The sequence below is a fragment of the Populus euphratica genome, unplaced genomic scaffold (genome assembly GCF_000495115.2).
Source record: "Populus euphratica unplaced genomic scaffold, PopEup_1.0 scaffold4.1, whole genome shotgun sequence".
Taxonomy (NCBI): domain Eukaryota; kingdom Viridiplantae; phylum Streptophyta; class Magnoliopsida; order Malpighiales; family Salicaceae; genus Populus; species Populus euphratica.
Genome location: NW_011499859.1, coordinates 1,206,272 through 1,220,029, shown reverse-complemented (window position 1 = coordinate 1,220,029; position 13,758 = coordinate 1,206,272). Strand labels below are relative to the sequence as shown.

At 35.6% G+C, this 13,758-nt stretch overlaps 2 protein-coding genes and 1 non-coding gene across 5 annotated transcripts; all 3 read left to right on the top strand.

The window, feature by feature from the left end:
• Positions 1–185: 185 nt before the first annotated feature.
• On the top strand, positions 186–4,622 carry LOC105124258 (uncharacterized). Of its 3 annotated transcripts, none has more exons than XM_011024197.1 (8): positions 186–531; positions 1,230–1,296; positions 1,398–1,456; positions 1,548–1,637; positions 1,743–1,882; positions 3,538–3,592; positions 3,974–4,341; positions 4,398–4,622. In XM_011024197.1, the coding sequence occupies exons 2-7, from the start codon at positions 1,230–1,232 to the stop codon at positions 4,166–4,168; spliced, it is 606 nt and encodes a 201-aa protein (XP_011022499.1). In that variant the 5' UTR covers positions 186–531; the 3' UTR covers positions 4,169–4,341; positions 4,398–4,622. The 3 variants fall into 3 exon arrangements, with proteins under 3 accessions (XP_011022499.1, XP_011022500.1, XP_011022498.1); XM_011024198.1 differs by lacking the exons at positions 186–531; positions 4,398–4,622 and adding exons at positions 549–796; positions 3,764–3,857 and having other exon boundaries at positions 3,974–4,110; XM_011024196.1 differs by lacking the exon at positions 186–531 and adding an exon at positions 556–796.
• A 700-nt stretch (positions 4,623–5,322) lies between these two features.
• TRNAA-CGC (transfer RNA alanine (anticodon CGC)) lies at positions 5,323–5,395 on the top strand. The gene has a single exon. It is a non-coding gene; the product is annotated as a tRNA-Ala (tRNA).
• Positions 5,396–5,487: 92 nt separating this feature from the next.
• On the top strand, positions 5,488–10,279 carry LOC105124257 (uncharacterized). The gene is made up of 13 exons (XM_011024195.1): positions 5,488–6,082; positions 6,148–6,299; positions 6,403–6,480; positions 6,682–6,761; positions 6,962–7,046; positions 7,624–8,043; positions 8,424–8,531; positions 8,703–8,770; positions 8,863–8,950; positions 9,123–9,194; positions 9,278–9,331; positions 9,663–9,972; positions 10,007–10,279. The coding sequence occupies exons 1-12, from the start codon at positions 5,632–5,634 to the stop codon at positions 9,741–9,743; spliced, it is 1,737 nt and encodes a 578-aa protein (XP_011022497.1). The 5' UTR covers positions 5,488–5,631; the 3' UTR covers positions 9,744–9,972; positions 10,007–10,279.
• The last annotated feature ends 3,479 nt before the right edge of the window (positions 10,280–13,758 follow it).

Sequence of the window (13,758 nt, the reverse complement as noted above, 5' to 3'; positions counted from 1 at the left end):
GTTGCGGACTGTGCTTCTAAAAGAATTAATTGTTTTATGTTTTTAAATTTTCTTAATGTGTTTGATTTAAAAAAATATTATTCTAATATATTTTAAATAAAAATAATTTATTATATTCTTAAATATTATTGGTAACAATTAAGTTTTGTGGTTGAGTGTGCAACAATTACATTTCGGCGTGTACATGGTATGGGTTGGCTGATAAATGTCAATAATACTTCAAAAAAAAAAAAAAAGGATCCGTCTGCCTGAGTTGCATTTCCGTTCTCCTTTTGAGGTTCATGCAAAGCAAGGATCCCCATAAATAAAATATAATACCAACATCATTCTCGAGGAAAATTCATCAACCCAGCCACCAAATCTCCTTGCATCTGCAATTTTATAAGCATTCAGTTCCTTCGTTTTTATTTTATCTCAATTGGCCTCTGTTGTCCTTGATGATAACCAACCAAATACAGCCACATAAAGCCCCTAGCTGCTTTCCGTCCCTACGGCGCCGCACCGGATGGTTAACCCACGGAACCCCCTGAGGTGACGTAATAATTGCTTTAATCTCCACGCGGACTTGAAACATAAATTATTTCATTACCTGTTTTTAATCATTGCTTTAATTTGCCAATTAAAATCCGCTCTCTGTATATAAATATCCCACGCGTCGATGTCTTCTGCTTTCTTTCCCCTCCTCTCGCAAGAATCCCCGATTTGTTTCCTCTTCTTCTAGAAACCCTAACCCGAGTTTCTCTTTCGGTTTTCGCTTCTCCGTCGACGATCTCTTTTAATTTCTTGCTGCAAATCGGTAACAACAGCAACCTTTACGCCTTGATTTTATACAGCATTGATCCTTTGACCTTTCTGTATACGTTAGCTATGCCATGTTCTCTTGTTTGGTCGATTTGTTATGCCTGGCTGTGTTTTGGCCAACGAATGTTGAAAAGCTACGTGGTTGTTGATTTTGTGGTGATTATGTGTGAAGAGCTCTCGGTTTCCTTCATTTAGGGTTTTAGAATAACTAGAAACAGAGCCCTTTTTAAGCTTAAAAGATTGAGTTTGCTGCCTGGTTCTTTCCCTTGTTGGGGACATAGGGGCTCTTTTTTCTACGTTTTCTATCTTATGTTTTTGAATTTACAGACTTGTCCATGCTTTGTGGTGTTATACATTTATTGGTTAGCCTTTCAAAATCTCTAAGTAGTTGTATTCTATAAATGGCTTTTTTTGTATCCCTGTTGCAGATGGCCATTAAACCACTTACTCATGACGAAATTGCAAATACAGAAAAGAAATTGGACATGCCATTAGGTATGCCAATCTGCCGTTTAATGATTTAACTTGATTGTGTTTTCTCTCTCCTTGTGAATGGACTTCTCATGGATATAGTTCTGCTTTGTTTTATTTTTTAGATGACATCGTCAAAATGTCTAAAAATACAGCTAAACCCAAGGAGCAGCAAAGGGCTCCGGTAGGCAACTTTTCTTTTCTTGGAACATCTTTTGTTTCCTTTCTTAGATTTTCTAGATGTGATTGATGACATGTCTTTTAAATTCGGACAGATTAAAAATCATAAAATGTTCAACAACCCTGCCCATGAAAAAGCTTTAAAGATGCGGCGTTATATGGACTCAAGGCCTTTGGCTCAGCAGGTCTTAAATAGCTGCTTCTAGCACTTGTTAGCTTTTCATATATCTGACCTATTTTTACTGACCCAGTTATTGTTAGTCTCAATTTGCTTTTAATTTGGTAATCAGGCTGCCTTGGCTCAAAGAAGGTCAAATTTCCAGAGGAATCAATTTCCTCTAACATCTGAGGCTGCAAGGAAGGCCACAGTTGCTCCCTTTCGCAATAGAAGTTTTGGTCATAATTTCATGGCTAATACAAACAATGCAAGGTATATTGCGATGCAATTTCACACTGCTCCATTATATAAGAACACTGGTTCTGACTAGTTGGAATGATGCTGACAGTAACAGGAAATCATCTTATCTTTTTGTATTGAATTGTGGACTTGTTGCAGGTAAATCTGATGAACTCTGTCTGCCATGTGGTCTTCTGCTTAATAGTTTCCTCACATAGTGTTGTGGATTTCTTGTATGTGACTGGTTGTGTTACAAGTGGCCCGTTTGGAGTTATACTAATTATCGATGGCTTCCATTCACATCACCCAAATAGAATCGCCACATTTTGGATATCGTTTGCCTGTTTCGATACGGATATGTCATTTGGGTTGGCTGTAAAAGGTGGTTTGCATGTGATCATAGAGATTTTATTTGGAGACGGGCTATGAAACACACTAAAAAAATGGATGTATTTTAAAACAGTAGACAGGCTTAACGGTTATGAAAAGAGAAAAGATGTCCAATCAGTTGAGGTGATTCTTGACCAGCAATTTTGCAAAGAAATTCATCCTTTGCATATGACCACTAGTGTTCTGTGAATTATTTCTTTACTGAACAGTTCTCTTCCTGTCTGGCAGCAGTGTTAAGTGGATAGTTATTACCTTGTGGGTGTATTTCCATCATTTGGAGGGTTTGAATCATGTTATCATATGTGGTCATCAGCTTCTTCTTACCACTGGTCTCTGCCCCTTTCCTTATGCATTTAGGTTGAATTTCAACTGATGTGATTAGCGGTAGCTTATCTCATGTTCTCAGTCTTCATTCTCATTAATTTTTTACTCTTTCCTGGGAATGGGTGGATAACCAATGAAGGTGCTTATCCTTTGCTGTTAGAAGGTAGTGTCAAGGAGATTTGAAGTCTGGAATTTTCTTTCATTTTAGTCAATTTGATTGATTCTTCCACGTTCTTGTCTCTTTGATATCTCTCATCTGCCAGATGCATGACTGGGTTTTGATCCAATTTTTGGTTGCTGAGATGGAGTTAACGGGATTCTTGGTTTCAAAACATGGGACAAGTTATTGCTTGGAAGAATAAAAGTTGTGTTTTGGAATTTCTATGCTCTGAGTGATAAAGAGGGATGCAATGGACTGGATTTCTAGAATATGCCTTCTTTGAAGTTTATGTACTCTTTAAGATTTGGCTGGAGAATCATTTCTTTACCAGCACAAGTTTTTCTGTGGCTTTTGTGGGTGATGGATAGTATTCTTGACCTGGGCCTGGAGTTATTTTTTTTCATGGACAGCAAGAGAATTGGTCCTCATAGTTCTTCAGATCTGCTGCCTACGTTGAGGTCCTACCCTCAGCCTTTGCAAATAGCACAGACTTAAAAGAGTCCCAACAAAAGCTTCCATTCCTTTGAAGTTTTCTTGAGTATAAAAGGAAAAACTGCTGTGAAGAATGTTCACTTTTTTTATTCATGTGGCTGTTGTCTGCAAAAATGGCTCGTCTTAATTCTTAATTCAATGTAATTTGAACATTTATGTCAAGAATATCAGGTCTCAACGAATTGGAATTTATCTCATGTGGTTTTCATAAGATCTGGTTGATGGTGGTGCTAGCAGTTCAGTGTGGAGAGCATTATGTTGGATTCAGGTGCTTGGTACTCATCCTAGTTGCAGAGTCATTTTTTATTGTTTCTGGATGCAGGGCTGGAGGTTTTACAGTCCAGAGGAGAGCTGCAAATGTAGGCTTTGCTATGAAGGTACTTTCTTTTCATCTCTAGGCTTCATTGGCTTTCTTTCAGGGTTTTCTTCTGTTAAAGATTCTATCTTCACTACCACCACCACTACTAGCACCATCACCTTCACCACTATCACTATTATTTTTGAAGTTCTTGCATCCCAAGTTTTGATTTTGTTAGATACATCTGCAGCCTATTTGGGCGCGACAAGTTTTTGGGCAAGACATGATTAAACAACGCACCAGACCTTTTTAGGGTTGCTGTCCACCATTGGTGATTTGCTAGGGTGTGCAGCAGCGACAATAACACTGATACTTGTTGTTAATGCATTGATATGATGCTGATGCTGATACTTGTTGTTAATGCATTGATATGATGCTGATGTTTGCCATCACTGTGCAGTCACCACCACGCCCAAATCAACAACAGCAGCAGCAAGGGGATGGAAGTGCTAAGCAGAGGCGTCAAACATTGGATTCACTGTTTGCTAACATGAAGGAGCAGAGGATGAAAGTCTTTTCACGACAAAACAAAGTTGTACAACACAATGGCGGCGGCGGGCGGCCAAGGGTGCCATGGGCAAGAGGTCGATTCTGATTCAAACTCTTGTAACATGCCAGTCAGAGTAGGTGTTTGTGGCGCCAAAGCAGAGTCTTCTGTGATCATGTCCTTCTCAGTTTCTGTGGACCCTGTTTGTTCAAGTTGGGGTGTGCTTCAGTTTCTGTAAATTTTCATTTCTGCTCGTCATCTTGTACTATTTTCAGCATGGTAAAATAGTACTATTTTCATCTTGTACTATTTCTGCTCGTCATCTTGTACTATTTTCAGTTTCTAGTGGCATTGTATATCAGTTGCAGGATATTAATGCAATTCATGCCTTCTCAGAAATTCGTAGTTGATCGTTTTTCCACCTTTGCAAGCACTGCTTAACTCGTTGCTGTCGAATGCATGGTTTTTGTCCTTCACTGCCTGGTGAATGCAGATATCAAGTCTAAAGATGGATGGATTTTGGTGCTTTTTAGAGAGATAATTGACTTGTTCTGTTGTCGCTTTTATCTCTCCCTCCTGCAGCAAATTGCAATTACAATGACCAAAAAAAAAAAACACTGTTTGACCTGTGGTAATCTCTATGGTGCGCCATGTTTTAGTGATTTTGCGGAGAGATGCTTCTTGACAGATTGAGAGTTTGTGATAGGAAGTGAAAGCTAAAGCAACGATTGTCGCTCTGCCCTATCGAATCTAATGTTCCTATTGATATTCAATGCTCTTGACTTGACGATCGCTTGGAATGCCAACCAGTTTAGTTACGGCCACCCTAGCGTCCCACAGGCCCAGTAGCAGTAAGGTAGAGTTTGGCTTTGGTAAAAATTCTTAAAAAAACAATTGTTCAAAAATATTTTTTTATTGGTCTCAAAAGATAAATCTAAAAAATAAAATAAAAATAAAAAAAATATTAGAAAATATCCAAAAACATCGCTATTACAATATTAAATTAAACGCTATTTTAAAATACAAAGGGACGCGGTGTACGAATGTGAGATTTGCATCTATACTCTAATCTTCTAATGAGTTAAGAGTCACTTGGCATAATTATAGGTTAGAATATCTGAACGGTAGATGTTGAGAGTGCACATCTTCTTCGCTGAGGAACTTTTAAGCAAAATGGCTGGGGAACCGTCAACGACATCGGGGAAGGGCCATTAAGCTCAGGATAGTAATATATATAATAATTGTGTCGACCACAACAAGTTGGGGTTGTAGCTCATCTGGTAGAGCGCTCGCTTCGCATGCGAGAGGCACGGGGTTCGATTCCCCGCAGCTCCAGCTCGTATATTTTGTCTGACAAAATTATTATTCTTTTAATCGAATTTAAGTAATCAGCCACGTGGCAGTGAATAAAGCCCCCGCTTGTCTCTCGCTGTGGCTGTCCTTCCCGCACACCTCTGGTTTCTGATCTCTTCATCCAAACAGTAACCACAAACAAACTACGCCAGAAAACAAAAACCTCCCTCCCTCCTTTCTTTCATCAAATTTCCTTTTCTAGAAAGGAAAAAAGAAGAATGACAGTAAACTTAGGCTCCTCCTCCCGCCTCGCTCTCTTGTTCTCACACTCTCCTCCTCCTCCAGTCTCCAAACTCTTTCCAAAACCAAACTACACTACTACTGCCACTCTCATCTCCCTCGTATTTTCTTTCAATAAAACCACTCCATTCCTTTCCACTTCAAGAACACCGTCCTTAAAACCACTCCCTTTTTCCCTAAGCCAATCCGATAACGAAATCGTAGACAACACCAACTCTGTGTTATCACTAAACGAAGAGTCACTTTCTAGAATCTCCGCTGCTAAAGACGCCAATGAAGCATTACAAATTATCGCCGAAATTACTAACAGAAGGAACGGTTTAGTTAGTGTAACCGATTGTTGTGGTATTATAACTGCCGCCATTGATCGCTGCAATGCCGATTTGGCTCTCTCTGTTTTTTACGCTATGCGTTCCAGCTTCGACCAAGGTAGTTTGTTTGTTGTCAATAAGTAGCATTCAATTTTTTATTTTATTATTTGATTTGATTTTCAGGTGATACTGAGATTGAGAGATGGAAATGGTCACGGCCGGATGTCAGTGTTTACACGTCATTAGTTCAAGGTCTTGCTGCGGCTTTGAAGGTTTCTGACTCTCTTAAGATGATTGATTATATTTGCCGCATTGGAGTATCGCCTAGCGAAGAGGTAAATGCTGATATATATATATATATATATATATATATATAAAATAAAAACAAACAAACAAAAAATTAAGTAAATTAACTTCGGATGTTTGTGGTTTTGGTAGGTTCCGTTCGGGAAGGTAGTAAGATGTCCAACTTGTATGATAGCTGTTGCTGTTGCACAACCTCAGCATGGCATTCAGGTATTTCAATACAAGGATGAGGTTTTCATAATGAGCTTTAATATATTTATATTGGGATATGATTAATGTCGACTCAAACTGAAAAAAAGCTACCATTTTGGGAAGGGTCTGATGCTTCTGATCATAAAAAGTATAAGTTTATTGCTTGCAATGTTGTTGTTTGAAATGTTGTGGTGATAGTATATAATGCTTTTGCTGTAGATTGCATCTTGTGCCAAGTGCCGATACCAGTATGAGCTTGTTTCTGGGGATATCACTAGTATTGACTCAGAAGCAATCAGGTTGGTTTACTTCCATCTGTATTGTTGCAATCAAGCTACCTGCTGTCTGTTGTGTTTGTAAAGTTTAAAATATGTAGTCCAGTGTTTCTTATTTGATAAGGTACAGTTTGAACAGATAGATTCCTTTTTACAATAAAATTAGTATGGTGTTGATCTTGGGATATTCACTTTTTCTAAGGAACTACTCCTGCCGAACGCAGCATGGATCTTCCAGCTTGGGAAAGGGGGCTGAGATTTTTGCAAATAATGAAGCAAAGTATTCCTGCAGCTGTTCACTCCATTGTGGTATGTTTTTCTTGAATTTCAATGTCAACTGGTTCTTGTGCTTTTATGAGTTTTATGAAACATACAGGTTGTTGTGCTATTTTAACTTTTAAGGCCATTACTGCTTATGTTTCTTGGGTCTAAAAAGCTCTGCAGTTGCGGGATGAGATTGTCATGATAGTTCAAAATGGTCGAATATTTTTTTGTCAGTACCAGGAAGTTATGTTTTGCAAGTTGATCTAATGTCCTCATGCTAGATAGGATACTTAAGTTCCATACACCATTAATGCCAAATTTTGCTTTTTGTATGCTTAAAAACTCATCTTCAATAGCAACCTTTATGCAATCCCATGTGGCAAGTTTTGCCATCCCATGTGACATAGTGGTATATCCTTGTCTGTTGTCCTAGTAGATTATGGAGACCTGGATTTTGATCTTTATGCTTCTTTTCTCACTGTACGTTCACTGGACTAAATTCATATTAACTAAGAATACCTCCTGATTAGACCTTCAAATGGTATCTTAAGTTTCCAATCTTTTGCTGTGCTCATTCCCTTTAAACATCTTCTAGTAATTTCAATGCATCTCTACTTTTCAGGTACAGACCCCTTCTGGTATGGCACGTACACAGAGATTTGCTACTGAAACAGTTGACCTTCCAGCACAAGAAGGTGAAAGGGTGACCATTTCTTCAGCAGCTCCATCAAATATTCATAGAAATGTTGGCCCCTTTAAATTTAGTCCAAAGGCACCCAATGTCTACCCTGGAGAACCTTTGTGCCTGATGAACCATGAAAATGATCGGGAGTCACTTCTGTTAAGAGCCCCTGTAAAAGATGGAAAGTTATCCTTGCTTAGCCCTTCTGTCCTTGTTCCACTTCTTGCTGTCTTGGCTACTGGAGACGCTGCATCTGGTATTATTGATCCCAGCTTGCCCCAGTTCCTTTTAGTTCCTGCTATTTCTTCTCTGGGTGTTGGAGCTAGTCTAAATAAACTAGTTCTCCCGAGATTGAACCAGGCGAGCCTCATTCTCCTGTTTTCTTGGGTTTTTTCCTGTTGACAATTCTCTGCCATTGAGATACCAGACATGGGCTTAAGACTTTCTTCTAGCTCCTAATCTATTCATGTAATTAAAGTTCCAGCATTTAGCTACTACACTCTGCTTTTCTTTTTCCTTGTTTTTTGCATGTCCTTTATGTCCAAGCACGATTTGCATCTTAAACAGAATAATGATTCTCTGATTCCTATGACTCCATGCTTTGTTTAGACTGTCACTGTTGTAAAGCTGCTACTTGTAATTCAATGAAGTTAAATTTGTTTAAGTGACATAAATGGTCCGCAACCCTAAAGATTCTGTTGAGAACACAAAATGAATACTCATTTCTTTGTTGTTGCCAGCTTCCTCAAAAGTCAGTGGATGTAACTGCAATCAAGCAGAAGTTGTTATCTCAATATGATGTACTTCAGTCTCGCATCAAGGAACTAAAAGAAGCAGCTGAAAAAGAGGTATTCCTGTGCATACCATGACTGGTACTATCACAACTTCAATGATTAGTTTCTTGATATGGTTGTAATTTCTTAACTGAGGTTTCACATTGTTGGAACGTCAAGTGCAACTGATGTGCTCAAAAGATTTGAAAGAAATGGCTGTAATATGTCTATATGTTGCATGTATAGGTATGGATGTTGGCTCGGATGTGTCAGCTGGAGAACAAAATTTTTGCTGTTGGAGAACTTTCTTATCGGTGAAACCCCCTTGACACTCCAGTAATCCAGTTCATAATATTTACTGAGTTCATTCCAAACCTATTGTAGCTCACTCCCTTCATTCTCTCAGTGCTCGTATGGATAGGGTGAAAAGGGTCCGAGAAGGATTGGAAAAGTCACTCAAAGGACTGATTGGACTCATCGATAGCTATGCAAGAGTATGTGTTTGACACTATAGGAGGGAAAAAAAAAACAAGAAAAGAAAACTCAACCTTTTCCCCCTTTATTCATTCCCATCACCCAATTTCAACACCAACAAATGCACACATTTGTGTTTCAGTTTCTGCTTCCAGATTGGGATCAGTTAAGATGGTTACTGTTCACTTGCAGATTTCTTCCATGATTGAAATTGAAATTGAAATGGACTCTGATGTTCTCGCTGCTGAAGCAATGAGCAATGTGGTGTGTGGCATTTCAGTTGCTTTGTATCCTTGATCTCACAATGCTGATATAAAGCTACTGAACTCAGTAATTTTTGTTTGCAGGAAAGCATTGCTGAAAAGATACAGAAAATTATGGAACTGGAAAATCTTGAAGAGGCAGGTTTTTTTAGTCTTTACCATCTCTGAAAGCAAAATAGTCGGATTGTGAATGTCAAAGCCAAACTTTAATATAATTACAGCAAAAGAAGAGCTAAAACTTGGATTTTTATGAAATGAGTATACAAATGTGACTTGGTCGTGAACTCTTGAGCTTAACTGTATTGGATTCTTCAAAACAAACAGATCAATAGAAAGAGAAGAGGCCAGCTGTGTAAATGATCTGGATATCCATTCGTTGTGCAGTTTGCTTTGGGTTTCCATTTATTCTCTCTCCTTCTTCTTCCTTCTTTCTTTGTATTTATTAAAAGAAAATTCTTGTTTGATGCAGAGATGGAGACTACAAGCTGAAGCAAATGATGAGGCTGAAAGACTACTTAGTTCCCAACCTGTACCTACCGAGCAGGTTTAGCCATGGTTCTGGTTAGAATTCAGCCACTGACTTCCAGTTTGCGAAGTGTTACATTGATATACCTTAGGCCCCTGCTCAAGAAGATGTGCTCGGTTGAATCATCTAAAAAGCAGGCAGCAAATACACTAGCGTGAATGCTAACCCATGATCAGAACTACCATAAATTGTACATCTATGCGTAGATATGGAGGATCAGAAGCTAGCTGCTTGGTGGTGTCACAGCCGAAAATAGATATGGAGGATCAGAAGCTAGCTGCTTAAAGCTTTTCTGGAACTCATTGAGTAATTAACTCATTCAAGCAACAAACGTAATTCTCAAGTGTTTGAACGTATGTTAATGGAAATCGTAAAATAGATCACCTCACGTGAATGTTGTAACACTCATGTCTGTACAGATATGGGGACTTGCTTATAATTTTCTTCCTTATTATTGTAGTTAATTTCTGATTATTCTGCAGAAAGAAGTTAGAACCATTCGTGTTTCCTTTTGTGAATCCCGGATTACGTCAACAATGAATAGGATGTCAAGGTGTCTCCATCAGATGATGTCCTGTAGTAGTCCGGTGAGTGGATTTCTTGTTTTTCCGACTACATGATGCATATGTTTTTGGTCAAAAGTCGGTTGAAGCTAAAATAGGTGGCAAGTATATTTCATGGTTGAATCAACGTTGCCACTGCAATTCGTTGCCTAATTCAGCATTGCTGTTGGTCGGAGCAACAAAGCATATGCAAAGTCAATCAGTTAGCTCTAAGGATTTCTTTTATTTTTGTCGTTTTGTTTTTGTTTTTGCCATTGTTTTCTTGTTTTTCTAGGTTTAGTTGTGGGAGTCATTTGGAAAAAAAAAAAAGAGACTCGTATCAGTTTGTTTCTAATTTTATTTATTTTTTTTAAGAAAAGGGGAAAGAAGATGAGAGGAGAGGGTGGCTGAGGATGACAGGGATTTGCCCTCTTCTTTCCCTACCATGTCTTACCGATATTAGTAAAGGGTTTTGGCTTTTACTTTTGCGGGTTGTAAAACCTGCAAATCTAAATTAGAGAATTCGAGCTTCTTTTGCATGTAAAGTACGAGAATTTTAGCAAGACAAAAAGCAAGATGACACGAGGAAACCTTGTTAAAGAGATGATCTGAACTCCTTTTTGCTTTTGTGTGAAGCCAGGACGACGAAACAACATGCAACTCAGTTCATGAAATTGATACTTGTGTCTAAAAAGCAGGTGTGTGGCTTGTAAATGGCATTACTGCTTTTACACATCATGTTAGAAAAGCTAAATTAGACCTAAGAATCATTTTAGGCATGATGATGCTGATTGACAAAATAATTAAAAGACATGGGTTCCGTTATATTCTTCATATGAATAGCGAACCAATTAACTCTTTTTTTCTCATTTTTAAATGTTTTTTTTCTTTTCAGTTATATCATTCTATTGCCTAATTAGAAAGAAATTAAGCTTGAGATTATGATAAAAATAAAATATTTAAATAAAGACTAACATGTAAAACAAGAAAAAAAATGTATAACTAGATATATTAGCCACAATTTTCTTTTTGATTCAAAGTTTATTTTTCTCTATTTTTTAGTTTTTGAATAAGAGAAAAAAAAAAGAAAAAATCATTTTAAAACAACGAGAAAAGAAAAGATGAACGGTTAAAATCGAATACTCATCGGTGTTACAATGATAAAAATTTGATGGTGATGATGTTTTTTTAAACATCTTTAATAAAAAGATTGGGCTCAATTTAAAGATTTTTTAGTTATTTAATTTTTATTTTTAGATGATTTTGGGGTATTTTAGGATTATTAAATGGTTGGTAGAGAGTTTTATTGTGTTTTAGATGTCTTCTTGAATGAAAATGGGTTTTCAACCTAATCTAACTTAAAAAAATTTTATTGTTTTGATTATCAGGTGGTAGCTAAAATCTAAGTTATTAATTAAAAAAATAACATATCATTTATCATAATAGACGTCTATCAAAGGCTTATGCTCCAGGGCTATTTTTTTAAGGCTTGAACATGATATGGCACTTAGCCCCACAAATCTGGTTTTTTTGTGTTTTTTTAATTTTTTTAATTTTTATTTTATCTTTACTTTTTAATATTAAGTTTTTATTGATTTTTTATGAAAATCCTTAAATATTTTTTTTAATTGTGAATTTTTTTATTTTTTATTTAACAAAATAAAATAAAATAACTAAACCCAACGAGGTCTATCAAAAGGGGTAGGGGTTTAATGTTTTCATTAGGGTTCACGTAATTTTTTTTCCAGGTTTTTCCTTTGAATTTATCAAGATAATAATGTTATATTGATATAACTTTCATATAATTTAATTTAAATTTTAAATTAAGTAAAGACTTGAGTTGGAAGTTGTCAAGTTTGCTTTGTTACACCGTTATATCAGGTTTAATGATAATACCTAAAAAAAATTATAACATCTTGAGTATATATATATTTTTATGTTTAAGAAATTTTTGGTTCAAATTGCAGTGTAGCGCAGGAAATAACTAGTATAATCTAAAATCAAATCAATAAAAGTATGACAATCTCTTTAGCTACCTTTTAATTATTTGTCGCCTCAAAACGAACATATTCGAGTCCTGGAGGTTTGTGTAGAACCATCAGGGAATGTTAATCTCATTGACTAAACGGGACGGGAGAGGGGTGTTTTAAGTGCTTTGCTGTTCATAATAAATAGTTAACAATTATCAAGCTTCCCTTTCTTTCTTTTTTCACGATATCAGGTTTTTTTATTTATTTAATTATTTTGTGATCTAATTTTATGAAATAAAATTTTACATTATAAAACGTGAAAAAAACTTGTGGTCAACCTCAAAGTTTTTACAGTTTTCATTTTATTGCAAAAGTATATCTTATTTAATTTTTAATCCTTGGCTTCGAAAAAGAAAAGTAACATTCCAGCTATGAAAAAACTCATGTTTTGTATCAACAAATTTCATTTTATATGAGAGTTTCATAAAAATGTTCTATCAACAAATTTCATTTTATATGAGAGTTTTATAAAAATGTTTTTTTTTATCTTGCATGAAAAAATAAATCAGATTTAAAAAATATTTTTTTCTTAATTTGAAGCTTGATTTTTTAATCATCTATCCGGTAGTTGAAAATTGGGCAGACAAATAACACGTTATCTATCACAGCAAATAACACCACGTTTGCTTTTGTTTTTTCTAGAGTTGCCAACATTGAAAAAAATAAAAAAAAGATAAAAGATAAAAGGCAGGCATGTAAACTTTGCCTTAAAGGCCACATGGGCTGGTTGCCAAACTCTATTTATTTATTTAACTCATTATGCTCTTTCATATGTATATTAAAAATATCAATTTATTAGATATAATTCAATTTACATTTATATTTTATGACTTCATAGCATTTCTTGATAACATTATCAAATTTGTTACATAAAGATATCATAAAAATAAATAACTTTAAAATATCATTTTTAAGAATAAGATTATAGTTTTTTTTTAATAAAATGATCAACAACTTCTTTTCTACTGTCCTTCATGATTTTTATTTATTTTTTTAATTTTAATTTTTGAATCTTTTGCATGATTTTTTTAAACATTCTCAAAAAAGTTCCAGTGTATTATTTTTTATATTTATTAATAGATTTTCAGCATAATAATAAAACCATTAATTATTTTTTATCAAATCTTGCTTTTATGATTCTTGCATATTTTATTTCTTTAAAAAATAAAAATAATGATAAAAAAACTCCCAAAAACCACATTAAAGTTTTGATTTCTTGGATATTTATTCTAATTCCCCTCGACTTTTACCAAATGAAGTACATTGTTAAGAAAATATATTTTTTTTAATTGAAAAAATAGATTGATAAGAACAAGCTAGTAAATTATTTTATTTTGATATAAAATCTAAACTCATAATATCCTTATTAAAATATATGAATAACTTTCAGCATCACGAGATCGGATATATTGATTTGTAATTATCTCTCAACTTCCTCAGCAGTCAGGAAGCCATACATCTGTACGG

What these genes read in the sequence shown, in the direction of transcription:
- LOC105124258 (XM_011024197.1), top strand. Translation starts at nt 1,230, where the DNA reads ATGGCCATTAAACCACTTACTCATGACGAAATTGCAAATACAGAAAAG. An exon ending in GAAATTGGACATGCCATTAG is followed by an intron (nt 1,297 to 1,397) that starts GTATGCCAATCT and finishes TTTATTTTTTAG; the next exon opens with ATGACATCGTCAAAATGTCT. An exon ending in CAAGGCCTTTGGCTCAGCAG is followed by an intron (nt 1,638 to 1,742) that starts GTCTTAAATAGC and finishes TTTGGTAATCAG; the next exon opens with GCTGCCTTGGCTCAAAGAAG.
- LOC105124257 (XM_011024195.1), top strand. Translation starts at nt 5,632, where the DNA reads ATGACAGTAAACTTAGGCTCCTCCTCCCGCCTCGCTCTCTTGTTCTCA. An exon ending in AAGAAGCAGCTGAAAAAGAG is followed by an intron (nt 8,532 to 8,702) that starts GTATTCCTGTGC and finishes TTGCATGTATAG; the next exon opens with GTATGGATGTTGGCTCGGAT. An exon ending in TCATCGATAGCTATGCAAGA is followed by an intron (nt 8,951 to 9,122) that starts GTATGTGTTTGA and finishes GTTCACTTGCAG; the next exon opens with ATTTCTTCCATGATTGAAAT.